This window comes from Epinephelus moara, chromosome 18 (assembly GCF_006386435.1).
Source record: "Epinephelus moara isolate mb chromosome 18, YSFRI_EMoa_1.0, whole genome shotgun sequence".
Taxonomy (NCBI): Eukaryota; Metazoa; Chordata; class Actinopteri; order Perciformes; family Serranidae; genus Epinephelus; species Epinephelus moara.
In genome coordinates this window covers 38,045,794-38,061,459 of record NC_065523.1, presented here as the reverse complement: position 1 = coordinate 38,061,459, position 15,666 = coordinate 38,045,794, and the positions used below count along the sequence as shown (strand labels likewise).

Sequence of the window (15,666 nt, the reverse complement as noted above, 5' to 3'; positions counted from 1 at the left end):
ACACTCTTGGTAAAGATGGTAAAAAGGCCGTTATCCTTTTCTCATATTCTGAGCCAAAAACCTTAATTTCAGTGGCACTTTACTTGTTGTCTTTGATGGTGACGGTAACAAGATGCGGTTTATCAAGCNAAAGGCCGTTATCCTTTTCTCATATTCTGAGCCAAAAACCTTAATTTCAGTGGCACTTTAACTTGTTGTCTTTGATGGTGACGGCAACCAGATGCGGTTCACAAGCGTACACTGTGACCTGTAAATTTTGGCTTGTAATTTAAGCTTTACATCGACCTTCTCAACAATAAAATGAGAATGTCCCCAAAAATCATCAATTGCCTCCTGTGAAATGCCGTGTACTCAAAAATCATCAATTGCCTCCTGTGAAATGCCGTGTACTGTGACACCTGCCATAGCGCCGGTCACTAAATGTTGATAGCTTGTCCGAGTGAGTAGAGGGGGCCGTGGCTTAGCCATAGGTCAATTGCAAAGAATTTCGTGATTTCAACATCAACAGTCTATAATATCATGAAAAGGTTCAGAGAATCCAGAGAATTCTCTGCATTTAAGGGACGAGGCTGAAAACCAACAGTGAACAGCTGTGACCTTTGACCCCTCAGACGGCACTGTATTAAAAACTGACTTGATTGTCAGTAAACACATCGCTGCATATACAATGACAGTTCAGTGAGGGGGGGTTACTTAGCCCACAGCAGTGTTTGGGTGGGAGGAGGGTGTCAAGTGGCATCCACATGAATGCCGTGACCAAAGGTCTCCCAGCACAACATTGCATTGTAACCATATAATCAATGTTACTCACTTCACCCACCACTGGTTTTAATGGTTTGGCTGATCGGTGTATATGAACATAATCATTTTAAAACCTTTCAACCATTGAGAGCCTCCTCTGGGCTCCCAGCAGCACTTTTTTTTTAGTATCTACAAGTTAGAGATTATACAAGAGTACAGCGGTTTGGGAAACGTATTCCACTCGAGGATTTCCAAATAGAAATTCTGGTTATCCTTTGTCAAAAAGACACAGACATCCTGCACATGCTAAACTCATCCAAGTATTTTTTTAATTTTACTTTATTTTTAAGGTGGGTGTCCTTCCCCATCCTATCCTACAAAAACCTTGAAAGTTGTATCAGTCTTCTCGTGTAACTCTCTGCAAGACAATAAAAAGGCGAAATGCAGCTAAAGTTAATGGAATGGAATGTTAACGTAAACAGGCTCTCAGCTCTCCATCTGACACAGAGTCACAGAGCACCCTAACCCAACCCAGAACCCAGGGTAGACAGGTTCAGTGAATCTGGAGTAGAAGGTGTGCAGGTGAGTAAATCTGTCATAGGGGTCGTTTTCGTTGGAGACTCTGTAGAAGGACACAGTGCCAGCAGGCCAGTCCAGATACACTGCTATTTTGGTGATGTCAATGGGGTGCACGAATATTGGTGCAGTACCTGTTCTGTGGTAGGCACTGTAGCCATCATCATAGACCTCTACATTCCAGGACTTTTCATTCAGTCCAAGATAGCAGTCATCAGTTAATCCACTCCTACCGATTCCTTTGTAAGTCACTGCAACGTTAGGCTGTCCATGACACTCTATTTCCCAGTAACAGCGACCAGTCAGACTCTCCTGGCACAGCAGCTGAAACTGGCACTCAAATCTCTCGGGGTGATCTGGATATGGCTGCTCCTCCCTCCCCCGTGTCACTTTTCTGTTGTCATCAGACAGAATGAGGTGTCTGTGCGCCGTGTTCCGGTCCAGGGTGAGTTCACAGGCATCTGGTGGGAAAAACAGATCACAGTACAAGCAGCAGTTTCAGACCTTATGTTAATTTGACTTTTTTTTAAAATTTCTTTTATCTCTGCCAGGTGTAAGATGTCGTTCGATGAAAAACCTGACCGTGCACATGCCGCATTTTTTGCACCCTCAAATGAATCGTTTACAATGTAGACATGCATCAGGCACACTCAAATACCAGAGCGATGCCATTTCAGCACACATGCGTTTCCGAGCGTCTATTTTTCAGGGCATGATGGCTGCACCCTGTGATAAATTTTTGAAACGCAGCAGCGCGCACTGCATGTCATGTGACAAGGACCAACCAATCACAGCCGACAGATATCATTCCCTTCATCTGTAAATATCAGTCTGTGATAAATATGAAGAAAAAGTTCATCATTTTAGTGCAGGGCTGTCAGAGCTTTACGTCCCTCCCACGTACGATATTTTTGGCCTCACACACTCTTACAAAACAGCGCCTGGAAGAAGATCAGCTCTGCACTCAGGATTTCTGGTAAATAGGCTATGATTCGGTGGTGGTTATGGTCATTTAGCAACCTCAGACACAACTTTACTCCAAGCCCTTGAAAGCTGGCACAGAAGAGGCACAAGTAGCACCCAGCGCCCGACCTTGTGTTTTCCAGGCGCTTAAGGACATGAAATATGTACGGCCTCTTATACCATCATCAACTGCTGCCTCCTCACTCCTATTAACCGGCCAGCAGGGGCTGCTAGTTTTTCTGAAATCAGCTGGGCTAAAAACAACAAGTCTTACCATCTGCTGTAGGCCACATTTTGGTCTTACTCTAAACCAGAGCACCAGGGTCCAGTTGTTCAAAAAATGTAATCTGTATCAGAATGATCTAGATTTGGAAATCTTATGTTTTGCTGTCCAGGGCCCAAGCGTTCTGAAGTAATCTGATCAGATTTCAGCTACAGGATAGATCAGATCCTGCAAATGGGTTGCTCAGACGAACAAAAAGGATTCTGAAATCAGATTAGATAACATCATCACTATATCGGTACAACATGGCAAATTGATTGTGTGAAACACACGTGGTTAGGTTTTGGAAAAAAGAACAGGGTTTGGCTTTAGAATCTTACGGGACACGGACACCCTTGGGTGAAAGTCGTGTTTATTGGACCCATCCACCACCACTCCACCTGCCCTACTCGGACTTTCACCGCCTTAACTTTCGTCCTTGTCCCATCGCATTTTCCCTTGATGCTGCCGGGCGCAGTTAAACTATAACGGCAATCGACCGCGTATCATGCCGACGTTTCAGGACACCTTTTTTGTTGGTTTATGACGCCCCAAGTCACTGCCCAAGCGCGGGACTTCGATGACTTTGGAGTGAGACCAAGCTCCCTGGGTATGTTTGTTTGACAAAATCTTGTAGGGGTGGGGAAAAAATAGATACAGCTTAATATCATGATATTTTGCGTGGCAATATAGTATTGATACATAGATGCCAATACTGATTGATTTTTTATCACATAAAGTATTAATATTGCAAATACAACATACAATTGTAGTAGCCTACTAGAAAAATAAAATCAATTGCTTTTTCAGGTCAGTAATCAAATTTTGCTGCAATGAAAATGACTGAAGTGACATAAACAGACTGACAACTTAATTTTATTTGATGAAAACAGATGCTGACAAGGTTGTTTGTTTAATTTGCAGTTGAAAATAGATAATAATCACATAATGTTGCAAAATATGTTAATCGCAATAGTCATATCGAAAAACAGTGAAAAGCAGCGTTACACTGCATTGTGACTTAAGCATCCTGATAATCTCATATCGTTGGGCCTCTGGTGATTCACACCTCTACTATCTTGACAGTAACATTAGCTGGCCAGCTAACATAATGCCACATTAACAAACGGCTGACCATAGTCAACAACAAACTTAAAAAGCAAACGGTGATAAAAGCACAACACTCTCCAGCAACACCTAATGTCTGCTGGCTGATCTGCTGCCAAAAAATGAGCTTTTCTGTCTTCGTTTTGACAGTAGACGGTATCTTGGCTAAAGAAGCGCAGTGACGTCACCGTCAATCAGGAAGACTTTCTTCGTGCTCATCCATTCACAATTCTCTCCCTTCATTCATCCTCATAATTATATTGTATCTGTATTTCGCACACAGTGTCAGTTAGCAAGAGACATGGATCTGCTCTGTGCAACGTGCTGCAGCTCCATGAAAATTGACTAGGCTTATTTTTATTAACATCTGGGGCGCACCGTGCCGCATCTAGAAGAACTGTCTGGAGTGGCCATGATCAGCTCCGCACCTCCCTGGCAGAGATCTGCACTCTACTGAGTGCACTTTTATTGTCTTCTGTCTGTTTTTACTTGACCTAGGATTTAGACAGATGTCTCAATAAACTTTCAGCTGTATACAAATCTAATCTATACAACTTAATATACACTTACACTTCTTCAGACCAGATTTCAACCAGCGCACACCACTAGGTTCCAACCTGGAAAAAAGTCAATGAGTTAACATTTATGGTTTTTAAATAATATTCCTTAATCTGACACAGGGGCAGTGTTTATGATGTGTTAGCTATTCTCCAGTTGTTTGCTCTCGGTACCTGAGAGTGTCCAGTCTCCAGTTTGGATCCTCTAGTCCAGAAGAAAGCAGCTTGACTCCTGAGTCTCCTGGATGATTGTAGCTCAGGTCCAGCTCTTTCAGATGGGAGGGGTTTGAGCTCAGAGCTGAGGCCAGAGAAACACAGCCTACCTCTGTGACCAGACAGCCTGACAGCCTACACAGTTTGTGAATTTGTTTTCTTAGATTTTATTTTTTTTTACCACAGATTTTCCACCATTCATGAAACAAACAAGAATTCTGACCTGAGGATTTCCAGTCTACATTGTGGACTCTCCAGTCCACCAGAGAGCACCTCTACTCCTGAATCCCGCAGGTCGTTGTTGCTCATTTCCAGTTGTTTCAAACAAGACAACTGAGAGCGAAGAACTGAGGCCAGCGCTTCACAGCTCATCCATGACAGGTTGCACAAATTCAACCTTAAAGAACATGAAAATAGATTAAAATGTTTTCTTTTCTATCCACACTTCTATTTCTTTACTGTACTTTATTATGTAATTTCAGATAGTAATTAATATTATTACTGATAATGACAGCAACTACTTAAGTGTTTGCTCCTTTCTGTGACTCATTGAGTGTAGCACAAAAAATGCTTATTGATTCCTACTGGGGATAACTAATTTAAAGAAGCAACAGACAGCATTTTCTCCCAAATATATCATTATGAAAATAATGTGGGTTGCACAGGGTAGTGTCCACAGTAAAATCAGACTATCAGCGTTTACATAAGTTACTTAATGGCTTTGCAATCTTTGTAATAAGCTTCTGCCACCGGTGCCGAAATTTCGCGGAAAAAATCTGCTTTACGGCAGGAAACGCGTCATGTATTGCAAAACTGGTCAGTCAGCCAATCAGGGACTGGAGCTGGTCCTTATGAGGAACTGACCGGGGCATGAGATAGTTGAGTCACGAGCACAATAACAGACGGACAAAGTTTGGAGACAAGTGAAAAACGGCCTAGCAAAAGAAAAGGAGCTCCTCTGTGTGAGGAGGCAAAGAAGAGCAAAAAGGAGAGTGATAAAAGAAGAGGAAAAACAAGAGTAAACCTCAGTCAGGCGTTCAAGAGATGGAGGGAGCTCCGTGACCAAAGAGGCTTCAAAACCCATGTCCAGCTAGCTTTCTTTCTAATGGATCAGTAAGTAACACGGCTAAATGTTAGCTAGACCAGAGAGGACTGTACTGTACTGGCTGCTAGTTCATTCCTAGCTGGCCAGCATCGCAAATCGCCGCAACCAGGGAGCGGGTAGCGAGTGTTGGTCGGCTGACATCCTGGTTGCCATTCTACGGCAGCCCTCGGACAGTGATACACTCCTATCTGTTGCCTCTTTAAATTAAATGGTTGGTTCACCCAAATGCAAAAAAACCCCAATGCACTGTGTCTCTGAATCAAGCGAAAACCTCCAGGGCTGTTAAATGGAGCCAACGCAGCCATGCATACCACTCTCTCATTTTATCCAGTAAATTTCCACTGACCCCACCTCTCCACCACACCTACCTGCCAGCCTATCACCTGTCCACACATCTCCAACTCCTGCCGTTCCACATCTCACCAAACCAACCGCTCTCACCTGTGGATCTTCACCTCCTGCCAGTATAAAGACTCCAGCTTCACAGACTCTCCTTGCCAGATTGTTCTATGTCATTCACATGCAAGACTTTACAGCGTTTATTCCTGGACTGCTTCCTTGTTGCCGACCTCGCCTGCCTCTGACTCTCCTGCTTCATCTGCTCCCTAGTATACCATTTAGCCCTCTGTCCCTGACCAAGAGCTCTGCTTCCATCTTCCTGGTTTCTGTTTGCCTGTTCCCTGTGGCTGTTTGGAGAGGCCGTCACCCAGCTCTCCATAGTGAGTTTACCTTTTCTGCTGCCTGTGATTTCCTGTGCTGTGGATTATCTCGCCACGTGGCTGCACATTCTGCTGATGTGTGCGCACTGCGGGATCCAATCATCATCGCCGCTTGTTGGATGGATGAAATCAGTGATCATAATAACAAGTAATCAGAAAGTAAAGTGAGGAAGCATTTTGGATTCAACACCTAAGAGGAAAAAAAACTGGGCATCGGCCCAAACTTGGGACGCTGGAAGAAATTATTCAGGCCGTATCCACCTGCCCAACTTAGCTGAGACTCTGGTTTAATGACGCCCCAGAATTGAGCCAAATCAACGGGTCAAATTCTGGCTGCCGACACTGCCATCACTGGGCCGTCATCAAAAATGACCTGATACTGATCATCACCATCATCAGAGGCCACATAAGAGCATTTGTTCTGCAATGTAGTTCTTAATTAAGCCAAATATGTTGGCTTCATTTAATTTGAATACATTGCATATTGTACTTCGAATTTGTTTTATTTAAGTTACAGCCTTTGTGATTGTGATGTTTACTGCATTGAATTCTGACCTGAGACATTTCAATGTACAGTGAAGACTCCCAAGTCCAGCAGAGAGGAGCTTCACTCCAGAGTCCTGCAGGTTGTTGTTACTCAGGTCCAGCTCTCGCAGACAAGAGGTCTTGGAGCTGAGAACTGAGGCCAAAGTGTCACAGCTTTTCTCTGACAGCTGACACTCACTCAACCTGTGGAAGGTGAAACACACAAATACAGAATTTTAACAGAGTTGCTTTACCTTGGTTTGACTAATCTCTGTGAACATATATCTGCATAGGAATGCGGAATCTGTAGGCAAAGGGACAAGAGTTTGGTGTTGAAGGTGTTCTGGTTTTTGTTAGTAGTATAAAGCGGGATTTATACTTGTGCGTCAGCTCTGTGCAGAGCCTACGCTGTTGTGAGCATTTATATTTATATTATTTATATTTTGTGTGGTGGTGTGTCTGTGTCACTCTGTAGTTACACCTCCAAAACACTAGTCAGCGGTGGGGTTTCTGTCAAGTGCTGTAAAGTTTAGTTGATTCAAAATATGCATTAAACACACATTAAACACACATTAAACATGGCTTAATAACAACAATTTCAAATATAAGTACACAAATCAGCTTCACTATAACTCGCAGCATTCACAGACAAACACTTGTCTTTATCTGGACACATTTTCCCCACAAATACAATATGCTAACGTTATTAGCACAAGCCTATGGCATTTTACATTGTATAAATTAGCCTAGCAGCTAGCAGACTTTTCCTCTTCTCATATGAAGCCAGGGACAACAGCAACATGTAACAAAGGTAACGTTACAAAATTCAGCTCCATTACAGCTCACAAGGTTCACTGACAAAACAACTGTCTGATACTAAACACGTTTTCCAAACAAATATAACATGCTAACGTTATTAGCACAAGCCTATGGCCTATGCTGCCACAGCCAATCTGCACTACACTATATTTTCACTCATCCACACACTTCCCACGTGACCACTTACACACTCCACCAGTTAGATCATATGTTTATTAGTTTAAGCTAAATATCATGTTTTGATTGATATATGTGTGTGGACTGAGTTTTTGTTGCCAGCCTTGAGCCATAATCCTCTTCATAATGCATTATACATGAAGACGTGATTCACTTTAATGACATGTAACCCTTCCCATAACCCTTGCGCTAACCTTAACTGCCTCTCTTTTAACCAAACACTTCATAGCCAGCTAAGGAGGCATAATAAAATGTATTATTTTATTTTTTTAAAATTATTATTATTATCATCATTAATATTGAAAGGGGAAGCCAATAGTGTCTCGAAACCATTATAAATAAAGTGAGCTGACCTGAGCAATTCCAGCCTACAATTGGGGTTCTTCAGTCCATCAGAGAGCAGAGTCACTCCGCCATCTTCAGGGCAGTTGCTGCTCAGATCCAGCTCTCTCAGATGAGATGGTTTGGAGATTAGCACTGAGGCCAGAGCATTAAAGCATGAAGGGTTCGAAAGTCCACAGCCACTCAGCCTGATGAGGATTAATAGATGAAAAACAAAGTTCATTTATTTTATTCTTAGAATACAACATTTGATGTTAATATTGTAATACATCCACCTACAGGTACGTGACGGAGGTTTGAAACACTGGCAGCAGTTTCAGGAAGCCCCTCTCTGAGATACAGTATTTCTTTAAGTCGAACACATCGTGATGTTTTTCTGATGACATTAAGATGAACACCAGAGCCGACAACTGACCAGGAGTCAGTTTTTGTGTGTACAGTATACCTGAGCTCAGGTACCGTTGGATCTCTTCCACTAGAGAATGATCATTCAGCTCGCTCAGACAGTGAAACAGGTTGATGCTTCTCTCTGGAGAGAGATTCTCCTTAAACTTCTCCTTGATGTACTGGATTGTTTCCTGATTGCTGTTTGAGCTGACTCTTTTCTGTTTCAGTAGGTCTGCCAGGAGATCTTGATTGGTCTGCGATGAAAGACCCAACAGGAAACGGAGAAACAAGTCCAGGTGCCCATCTGGACTCTGTAAGGCCTCGTCAATAGCAATCCTGTGGATTTCTGTTGCCGATGTTTCGCTGAAAACTATGCACAGACATTTGAAAGTCATTTGGGATTCAGCCATCACGTTCTTGTTGCTGTTAATGCGTGAGAGCTCCACATAAAAAGCAGCCAGAAACTCCTGAATGCTCAGATGGACAAAGCTGAACATTCTTCCCTTGTTCTTGTCCTTCCTTCTCCAGTGCTCCTTTTTAAAGATCTGTGTGAACACCCCGGAGTAAATAGATGCTTCATGGAGATGAATTCCACTCTCTTTAAGGTCTTTCTCGTAGAAGATCAGGTTTCCTTTCTTCAGCTGGTAAAATGCCAGTTTTGCAAGCGACTGGATGTACTGAAGGCTCTTCTTTGTGCCGTACTTCTCTGTTGTCTGTCTGATCTGGAACATAAGGAACTCTGTGTACATCTCAGTCAGGGTCTTGGGCAGCTCTCCTCTTTCACTGGTTCTCAACACATCCTCCAGAACTGTAGCAGTGATCCAGCAGAAGACTGGGATGTGACACATGATGTGGAGGCTTCGTGACGACTTGATGTGGGAGATGATTCTGCTGGCCTGCTCCTCATCTCTGAATCTCTTAGTGAAGTACTCCTCCTTCTGCGGGTCAGTGAACCCTCTGACCTCTGTCACCATGTCAACACGCACCAGAGAGATTTGATTGGCTGCTGCAGGTCTTGTGGTTATCCAGAGACGAGCAGAGGGAAGCAGAGTCCCTTTAATGAGGTTCATCAGCAGTCCCTCTACCCCAGCTGACTTTGTCACATCAATGTTGTCTTTTTCTTTGGCTCTGAAGTCTAGGTGAAGACGGTTCTCATCAAACCCATCCAGCACAAACAGAAGTTTAAATCTACTCTTGTCATAGTTGGTGTTTCCTGACTTCTGCAGTGCTGTGAAAATGTAAATCAAAGCGTCCTCTGTGATGTCTTTGGTTTCCTCGATACATTCGTGAATGAGTTTGGCGAGATGAAACCTTTTTCCCTGCAGTAAATTGAGCTGGCGGAAGTTGAAGGGGAATATGAGATGCACGTCTTGATTGGCTTTTCCTTCAGCCCAGTCAAGGATGAACTTCTGCACAAGAAGCGTCTTCCCTATTCCTGCAATTCCATTGGTCAGCACAGTCTTTATAGGTATGTATTTTCCGGAAGGATGTTTGAAGATATCACTGTGTTTGATTGATACCTCCGTTTCTGCTGGTCTTCTTGATGCCATCTCAATCTTTCTGACCTCATGTTGCCTGTTGAGTTGCATGTTGCCTCCGTCTGTGATGTAGAGCTCTGTATAGATATCTTCCAGACGTTTTTTATCCTGCGTACCTGACAGTCCTTCTTGTATGCAAATAAACCGGTTCTCAAGGTTAGATTGGAGCATTTGTTGGTATGAGGTGATTGGCCGTGGGGGCTTCTCTACTGGCACCATCAGATCTGTGTAGAGCAAAGCATTTATGCAAGAAAAATGGTAAATGGTAACTGGACTGCCCTTGTTTAGTGCCTTTCTAGTCCTCCAACCAGTCAAAGCTCTTTTACACTACGTCACATTCACCCATTCACACACACATTCACACACTGGTGGCCGAGGCTACCATACATGGTGCCACCTGCTGCTCAGTAAGCATTCACACGCACTCACACACTGATGAAACTGGTTGTATTCTAACCTTCCTGTGTAATCAATCTACTATTTATTTATTTATTTTAGTTGTTTCACTGTAATCAGTGTGTAGCTGCTGCCATGTTGAGGCAGAGCAGAGGGTGCTGTCTGTAGCTCTGGTTGAGGGTGAGAGGCTGTCAGCAGATAAACAGAGATCTGTGTGGGTACATGAGACCCTAAAAAAGAGGCTGGATCATGGGGAGTACCACCAGTTGGTCCAGGAGCTTCTCCTCTGTCATGGACGTTTACAGGCAGATTTTAGGATGATTCGGGCAGTTTGACAATCTCCTATCTGTCATCGGGGCCTATTGCTCACAGCAACCGCTACCACCAGTTTCTCCTCCATTGTTTACTAACTGGAAACTTGTTGTCGTGACCACCACAGAAGCCCCGCCTCTCAAATCATCCCATTGGACAATGAGAAAAAAAGATGACAAAAAAGAGATGACATGGGGCGCTTTTCTGTTTTGAGTTGGAGGTTTTTCAACTCACTCCAAAAAGCAGAGCAAAAAGCTTCATTCTTCATTCAATTACAACATTCTAGCTGCTAAAACGCTTTCTGTGTGATCAGGGCCTTAGATTGATTAACACAAAGATAGGGGCTGCTCTTATCCTGTTATCGAGTTGTACAAACAGAAATAAAAGTCCTTAATCATTTTTAATAATGTTTAAATGGACAATGAGTTCACTGAACAGCTTTACCTTCAGTCTCTCTGTTTTCTGAAGTGGTCGCCACATCACCAACATCTTCTGCTACAGAGAGGGAGAGAAAGAAAGAAAAAGGAATGTTGAAGGGTGTTCGACACATATCAGCATAATTTTCCCTTTCCATAACGTACTGTTTGGTGTGGAGGGGATGTTTAGTAATCTCTCCACCAGATCATTTCTGTTGATCTTCATCAAAACTTTCCTGGTCACCTCCAGAGCTTCGCAAGCGCCGTAGCTCTGCACCATCTGAACAACGGTGTCCTGCCTGTCTGCCCTCTCGAGCCGAGTCACAGGGATGGCCTTGACATGTGGGATGACTGTGTGCATGATGTCTTCCTGCTGGAGGAGCCATTTCAGCTGCTTGAATTCCTCTTCCTTCAAATCCTCCAGAGTGTCCCAGAGCTCCTCCTTTAGTGAGGTCATCGTGACTGGTAAAATCAGCAAAGATTTTTTAATTCAAAAGAAGACTAGTCCATACCCATTGGTAGCTGTGTCACCTTCTACCTATGCCAATCCTCAATGCCTAGACAGAATGACACACTGACAGTTTCTGTGATTATGTACAGCATACCATACCATGACTTAGTCATACTAAAAATTAGAAAAAAACCCACCAACATTGGTCCACAGGGGGAGCAACAGCGATCGGTCGCATTTTAGCCATTTTGAAGCATTTTTCTGTTGTTATAGCGCCACCCAGTTGCCAATTAGAGTTAAATTCTCCAGTCCACCTTGAGGCGTCCTGTTCTACATATCTACCAAGTTTAGTAAAAATCCATATGGCGGTTAGGCCTAGATAAGAAATGAGCTCTCTAGCGCCCCCATTTTGTTTGATGGGGTCAATAATGGAGGGGTCCCCTCAGATTATGTGTGGTCATATGCCTACAAAGTTGCGTGGTGATGGGTGAAACCCTTGAGATGTTATACACCTTTATGTGATGAGCCACGCCCTCCGCAATATTCATTGCCTTATAGAAGCTCAGTTTTAGTAAGTTTTCCAACTTTTGCCAAGAGGGAACTTTAGATATTGGTCCCTAGATTATGTTCACCCAGTTTCATGCAGATCGCTCAAACTTCCTAGGAAGAGATCCATTTGAAGTGTTTTTCAAAAAATTCAAAATGGCGGAAAATCTATATAAGCGGAAGTTATGGGTTCTTGAGGCAAATGTGTTCCTCATGAGGAGAGGCATCTCTGTGCAAAGTTTCATGTCTCTACGACATACGGGGCATGAGATATGCCCATTCAAAGTTTGACATTTTAGTCGGTTGCTATAGCGCCCCCCTTTGGCCAATTGATGTAATATTGCTTCATTCACATCCTCCCATGACCCTCTACCACTGTGCCAAATTTCACATGGATTGACCAAGTCAGTGAGGAGAAAAACGTGGAACAGACACACAGACAGAGTTTTCGTCATATAGTAAGATTACGTAGATTTCATTTTAAAGATTCAAGATAAATGGTGAATCTCATCCTATTTCATAAATGCAAGAATATAAGATATCCGGATAAGCGGAGGACGACGAGTACGAGTACGAGATATCCATGAACAACAAAATTTCTCTGTCAGACACATTATAGGTAGGTAACACTGCTGTGCTTGGTGGCTGTGCTTCCTGATTTCTACATTTCCTCAGTAACATTAGAGCACACGGTTACTTTATTTTGTTCCTTTTTTTGCTGCACTGTGCTGCTAGTAACTAAAGAGAGCCACATGACATTAACCACAACATGCTGTGTCAGGACTACAATGTGCTGTTGCACAGTTGCATTTGTTATCTGAAAAAAGGGAACACATAGAATGTCATTTAGTTCTAAAGGCTACAATAATCTAGGAAGATATCCTGACCTTTATTTCCATGACCAAGACGAGATATTGACGAGCTACATTTTGTTCAGTTTTTGTCAAGACTGTCAAATGGGGTGTTGTTTCAACTCTCTGGTCATTTCAACCTGTTCTTATCCCCAGGGTGTCAAATATGAGGAACACACAATTGCAATCAATATTTCAGCCCAATCCCAATTCTCACATTGGGCCCAAAACCTAGTTATGGCGTGCCCTTGACTATGTAGTGGCCCTTAAAAACAGAGCCACAAGAAGTTGGGTTTGAAGTCTTAACCTGGGAAACAGAACACCACATGTTATGTCATCATGCCGACAATATATGTAAGTAAGTTAGCCAAAAATATTGGAAAACAGTTGAAACAGTTAGCTTAAAGTAACTGATGAATATGGTCGCAACAGTATGATAACCCTCTCAGAAAATATCGTGGTTTCACGTTATTACAGAGTTATTGTTACAAGTCAAAATTACCCTTTAAGGAATGAAACCAGAGGGGTTATTTTTGGCTATACAAACGTTTTATTACGTTTTATTACTGTGTAAAAAGTAAAATAAAGTTAAGATTGACCACTGCAACCCCCTTTTGAAGATAAGTAAAATAAAGTTGAGATTCTTTGTCTAGTTGCATTTTCTTTCTTTTTTTGGTAAATGTTGGAGATAAGTACATGGTAAGATATCATGGTATACCTTAAAACGGGTATACTGCCGCAACTCTCCAGTTGAAATAGCATTAGTTAGCTAAAAGCAATGAATAACGGTTAAAACAGTTAGCTAAGTAACTAATGAGCTGTTGAAAGAGCACTAGTTTGCTAAATGTATTGGATAACAGTAGAAACAGTTCACTAAAAGCAACTGATAAGCAGTTTGAATAGCATAAATTAGCCAAAAGTAATGGATAACAGTTAAAACAGTTAGCTAAAAATAACTAATAAACTGTTGAAATATCATTAGTTGGCCAAAAGTAATGGATAACAGTTAAAACAGTTATCCAAAAGTAACGGCAATTTAAATAAATTAGCTAAATGCAATGAATAACGGTTAAAACAGTTAGCTAAAAGTAACTGATAAGTTGTTGAAAGAGCATTAGTTTGCTAAATGTATTGGATAACGGTAGAAACAGTTCACTAAAAGTAACCGATAAGCAGTTTGAATAGCATAAATTAGCCAAAAGTAATGGATAACAGTTAAAACAGTTAGCTAAAAATAACTAATAAACTGTTGAAATATCATTAGTTGGCCAAAAGTAATGGATAACAGTTAAAACAGTTAGCCAAAAGTAACAGCAATTTAAATAAAATTAATTAGCTAAATGCAATGAATAATGGTTAAAAAAGTTAGCTAAAAGTAACTGATAAGCAATTTAAATAGCATTGGTTAGCTAAAAGTTATAACGGTTTAAATACAGTTAGCTAAAAGTAACTAATAAGCTGCTGAAAGAGCATTAGTTTGCTAAATGTATTGGATAACGGTAGAAACAGTTCACTAAAAGTAACCGATAAGCAGTTTAAATAGCATTAGTTAGTCAAAAGTAATGGATAACAGTTAAAACAGTTAGCTAAAAGTAACTGATAAGCAATTTAAATAGCATTAGTTAGTGAAAAGTTATGGATGACGGCTGAAACAGTTAGCTAAAAGTAACTGATAAGCAGATAAAATAGCATTAGTTAGCCAGAAGTAATGGATAACAGTTAAAACAGTTGATAACAGTTAAACAGTTAGCTAAACATAAGCCATTATAATAGCATTGGTTTGCTAAATGTATTGGATAATGATAGAAACAGCCTGTAGTAACTGACAGCAGTTGAAATAACATTAGTTAGCTAAAAGTTATGGATGACAGTTGAAACATGTATTCATAGTAAAAAAAACAACAAAAAACAAAATACTCTGTTTGGAGGGCCACCTGGAGGGCTGGATGACCACTACCTCTTGATCCCACAAAAGACATTGGACACCACACCCTATGCAGCAGCACTAAAAACGGAGTGGTAGGGCAAAAGTAGAGAAGTGGGAATTGGGCCATTATCTTAGTGTGACAGGTTTTATTGGTTTACATACCTCTACAGGACTTCATGCATGGTCAAAGTCCATTACTTGCAATCCCTGCTTTTCCTGTTGCCTTCGTTCAGAGGAAGGTCCAGATACAGCTAAAAAACAAAAGCCATCCAGCCAGGATTCAGTAACTGTGAGACAAATCAAGAGTTGTATCCCCCAGTGAAAGAACAAAGAGGAACAAAACACTATTGCACCATTAACCCTTTATTTAACTGGGACAGAAAACTCCAAACTGAGAACTTCCTCAATCACTGTTCATTCAGCAGATGTTTGTGTTGCTTAACATTTACTGTAAATCAAAACTGACTTTGTCACAAAATGTTTGATTTGCAAAGGTATGATATGTTGCCGGTTGGCCAGATGACACCTGTTGCAGTGATATGATAGTGAGGAGCGAGGAAATGACAAATACAAGACTTGAATGTTCTCACAGTTTAATTCATTTCTCACACTTGTTTTGGGGGTTCTGGGGAGGGTAAGAAAACAATCATTCAAACTCTTTACATGTAGAGTATCACCTGCATTACAGCCCCACGCACACTGCAACCACATGTAAAGACTCATTGTTGTCATTAAG

The 15,666-nt window shown here is 41.7% G+C and overlaps 1 protein-coding gene and 1 long non-coding RNA gene across 5 annotated transcripts in view; both read right to left on the bottom strand.

Annotated features, from left to right (window-relative positions):
- Positions 1-15,666, bottom strand: part of LOC126405588 (uncharacterized) — a 365,681-nt gene that overhangs the window by 49,804 nt on the left and 300,211 nt on the right. The gene's annotated exons all lie outside the window — the stretch shown is intronic.
- LOC126405548 (NACHT, LRR and PYD domains-containing protein 12-like) lies at positions 353-15,224 on the bottom strand. 4 transcript variants are annotated; one of them, XM_050069319.1, is made up of 10 exons: positions 15,093-15,224; positions 11,321-11,617; positions 11,184-11,234; positions 8,386-10,255; positions 8,118-8,294; positions 6,799-6,972; positions 4,643-4,816; positions 4,381-4,554; positions 4,220-4,266; positions 353-1,778 (listed from the first exon to the last, which is right to left on the bottom strand). In XM_050069319.1, the coding sequence occupies exons 1-10, from the start codon at positions 15,106-15,108 to the stop codon at positions 1,228-1,230; spliced, it is 3,531 nt and encodes a 1,176-aa protein (XP_049925276.1). In that variant the 5' UTR covers positions 15,109-15,224; the 3' UTR covers positions 353-1,227. The 4 variants fall into 4 exon arrangements, with proteins under 4 accessions (XP_049925276.1, XP_049925278.1, XP_049925279.1 ...); XM_050069321.1 differs by having other exon boundaries at positions 11,184-11,231; XM_050069322.1 differs by lacking the exon at positions 11,321-11,617 and having other exon boundaries at positions 15,093-15,195.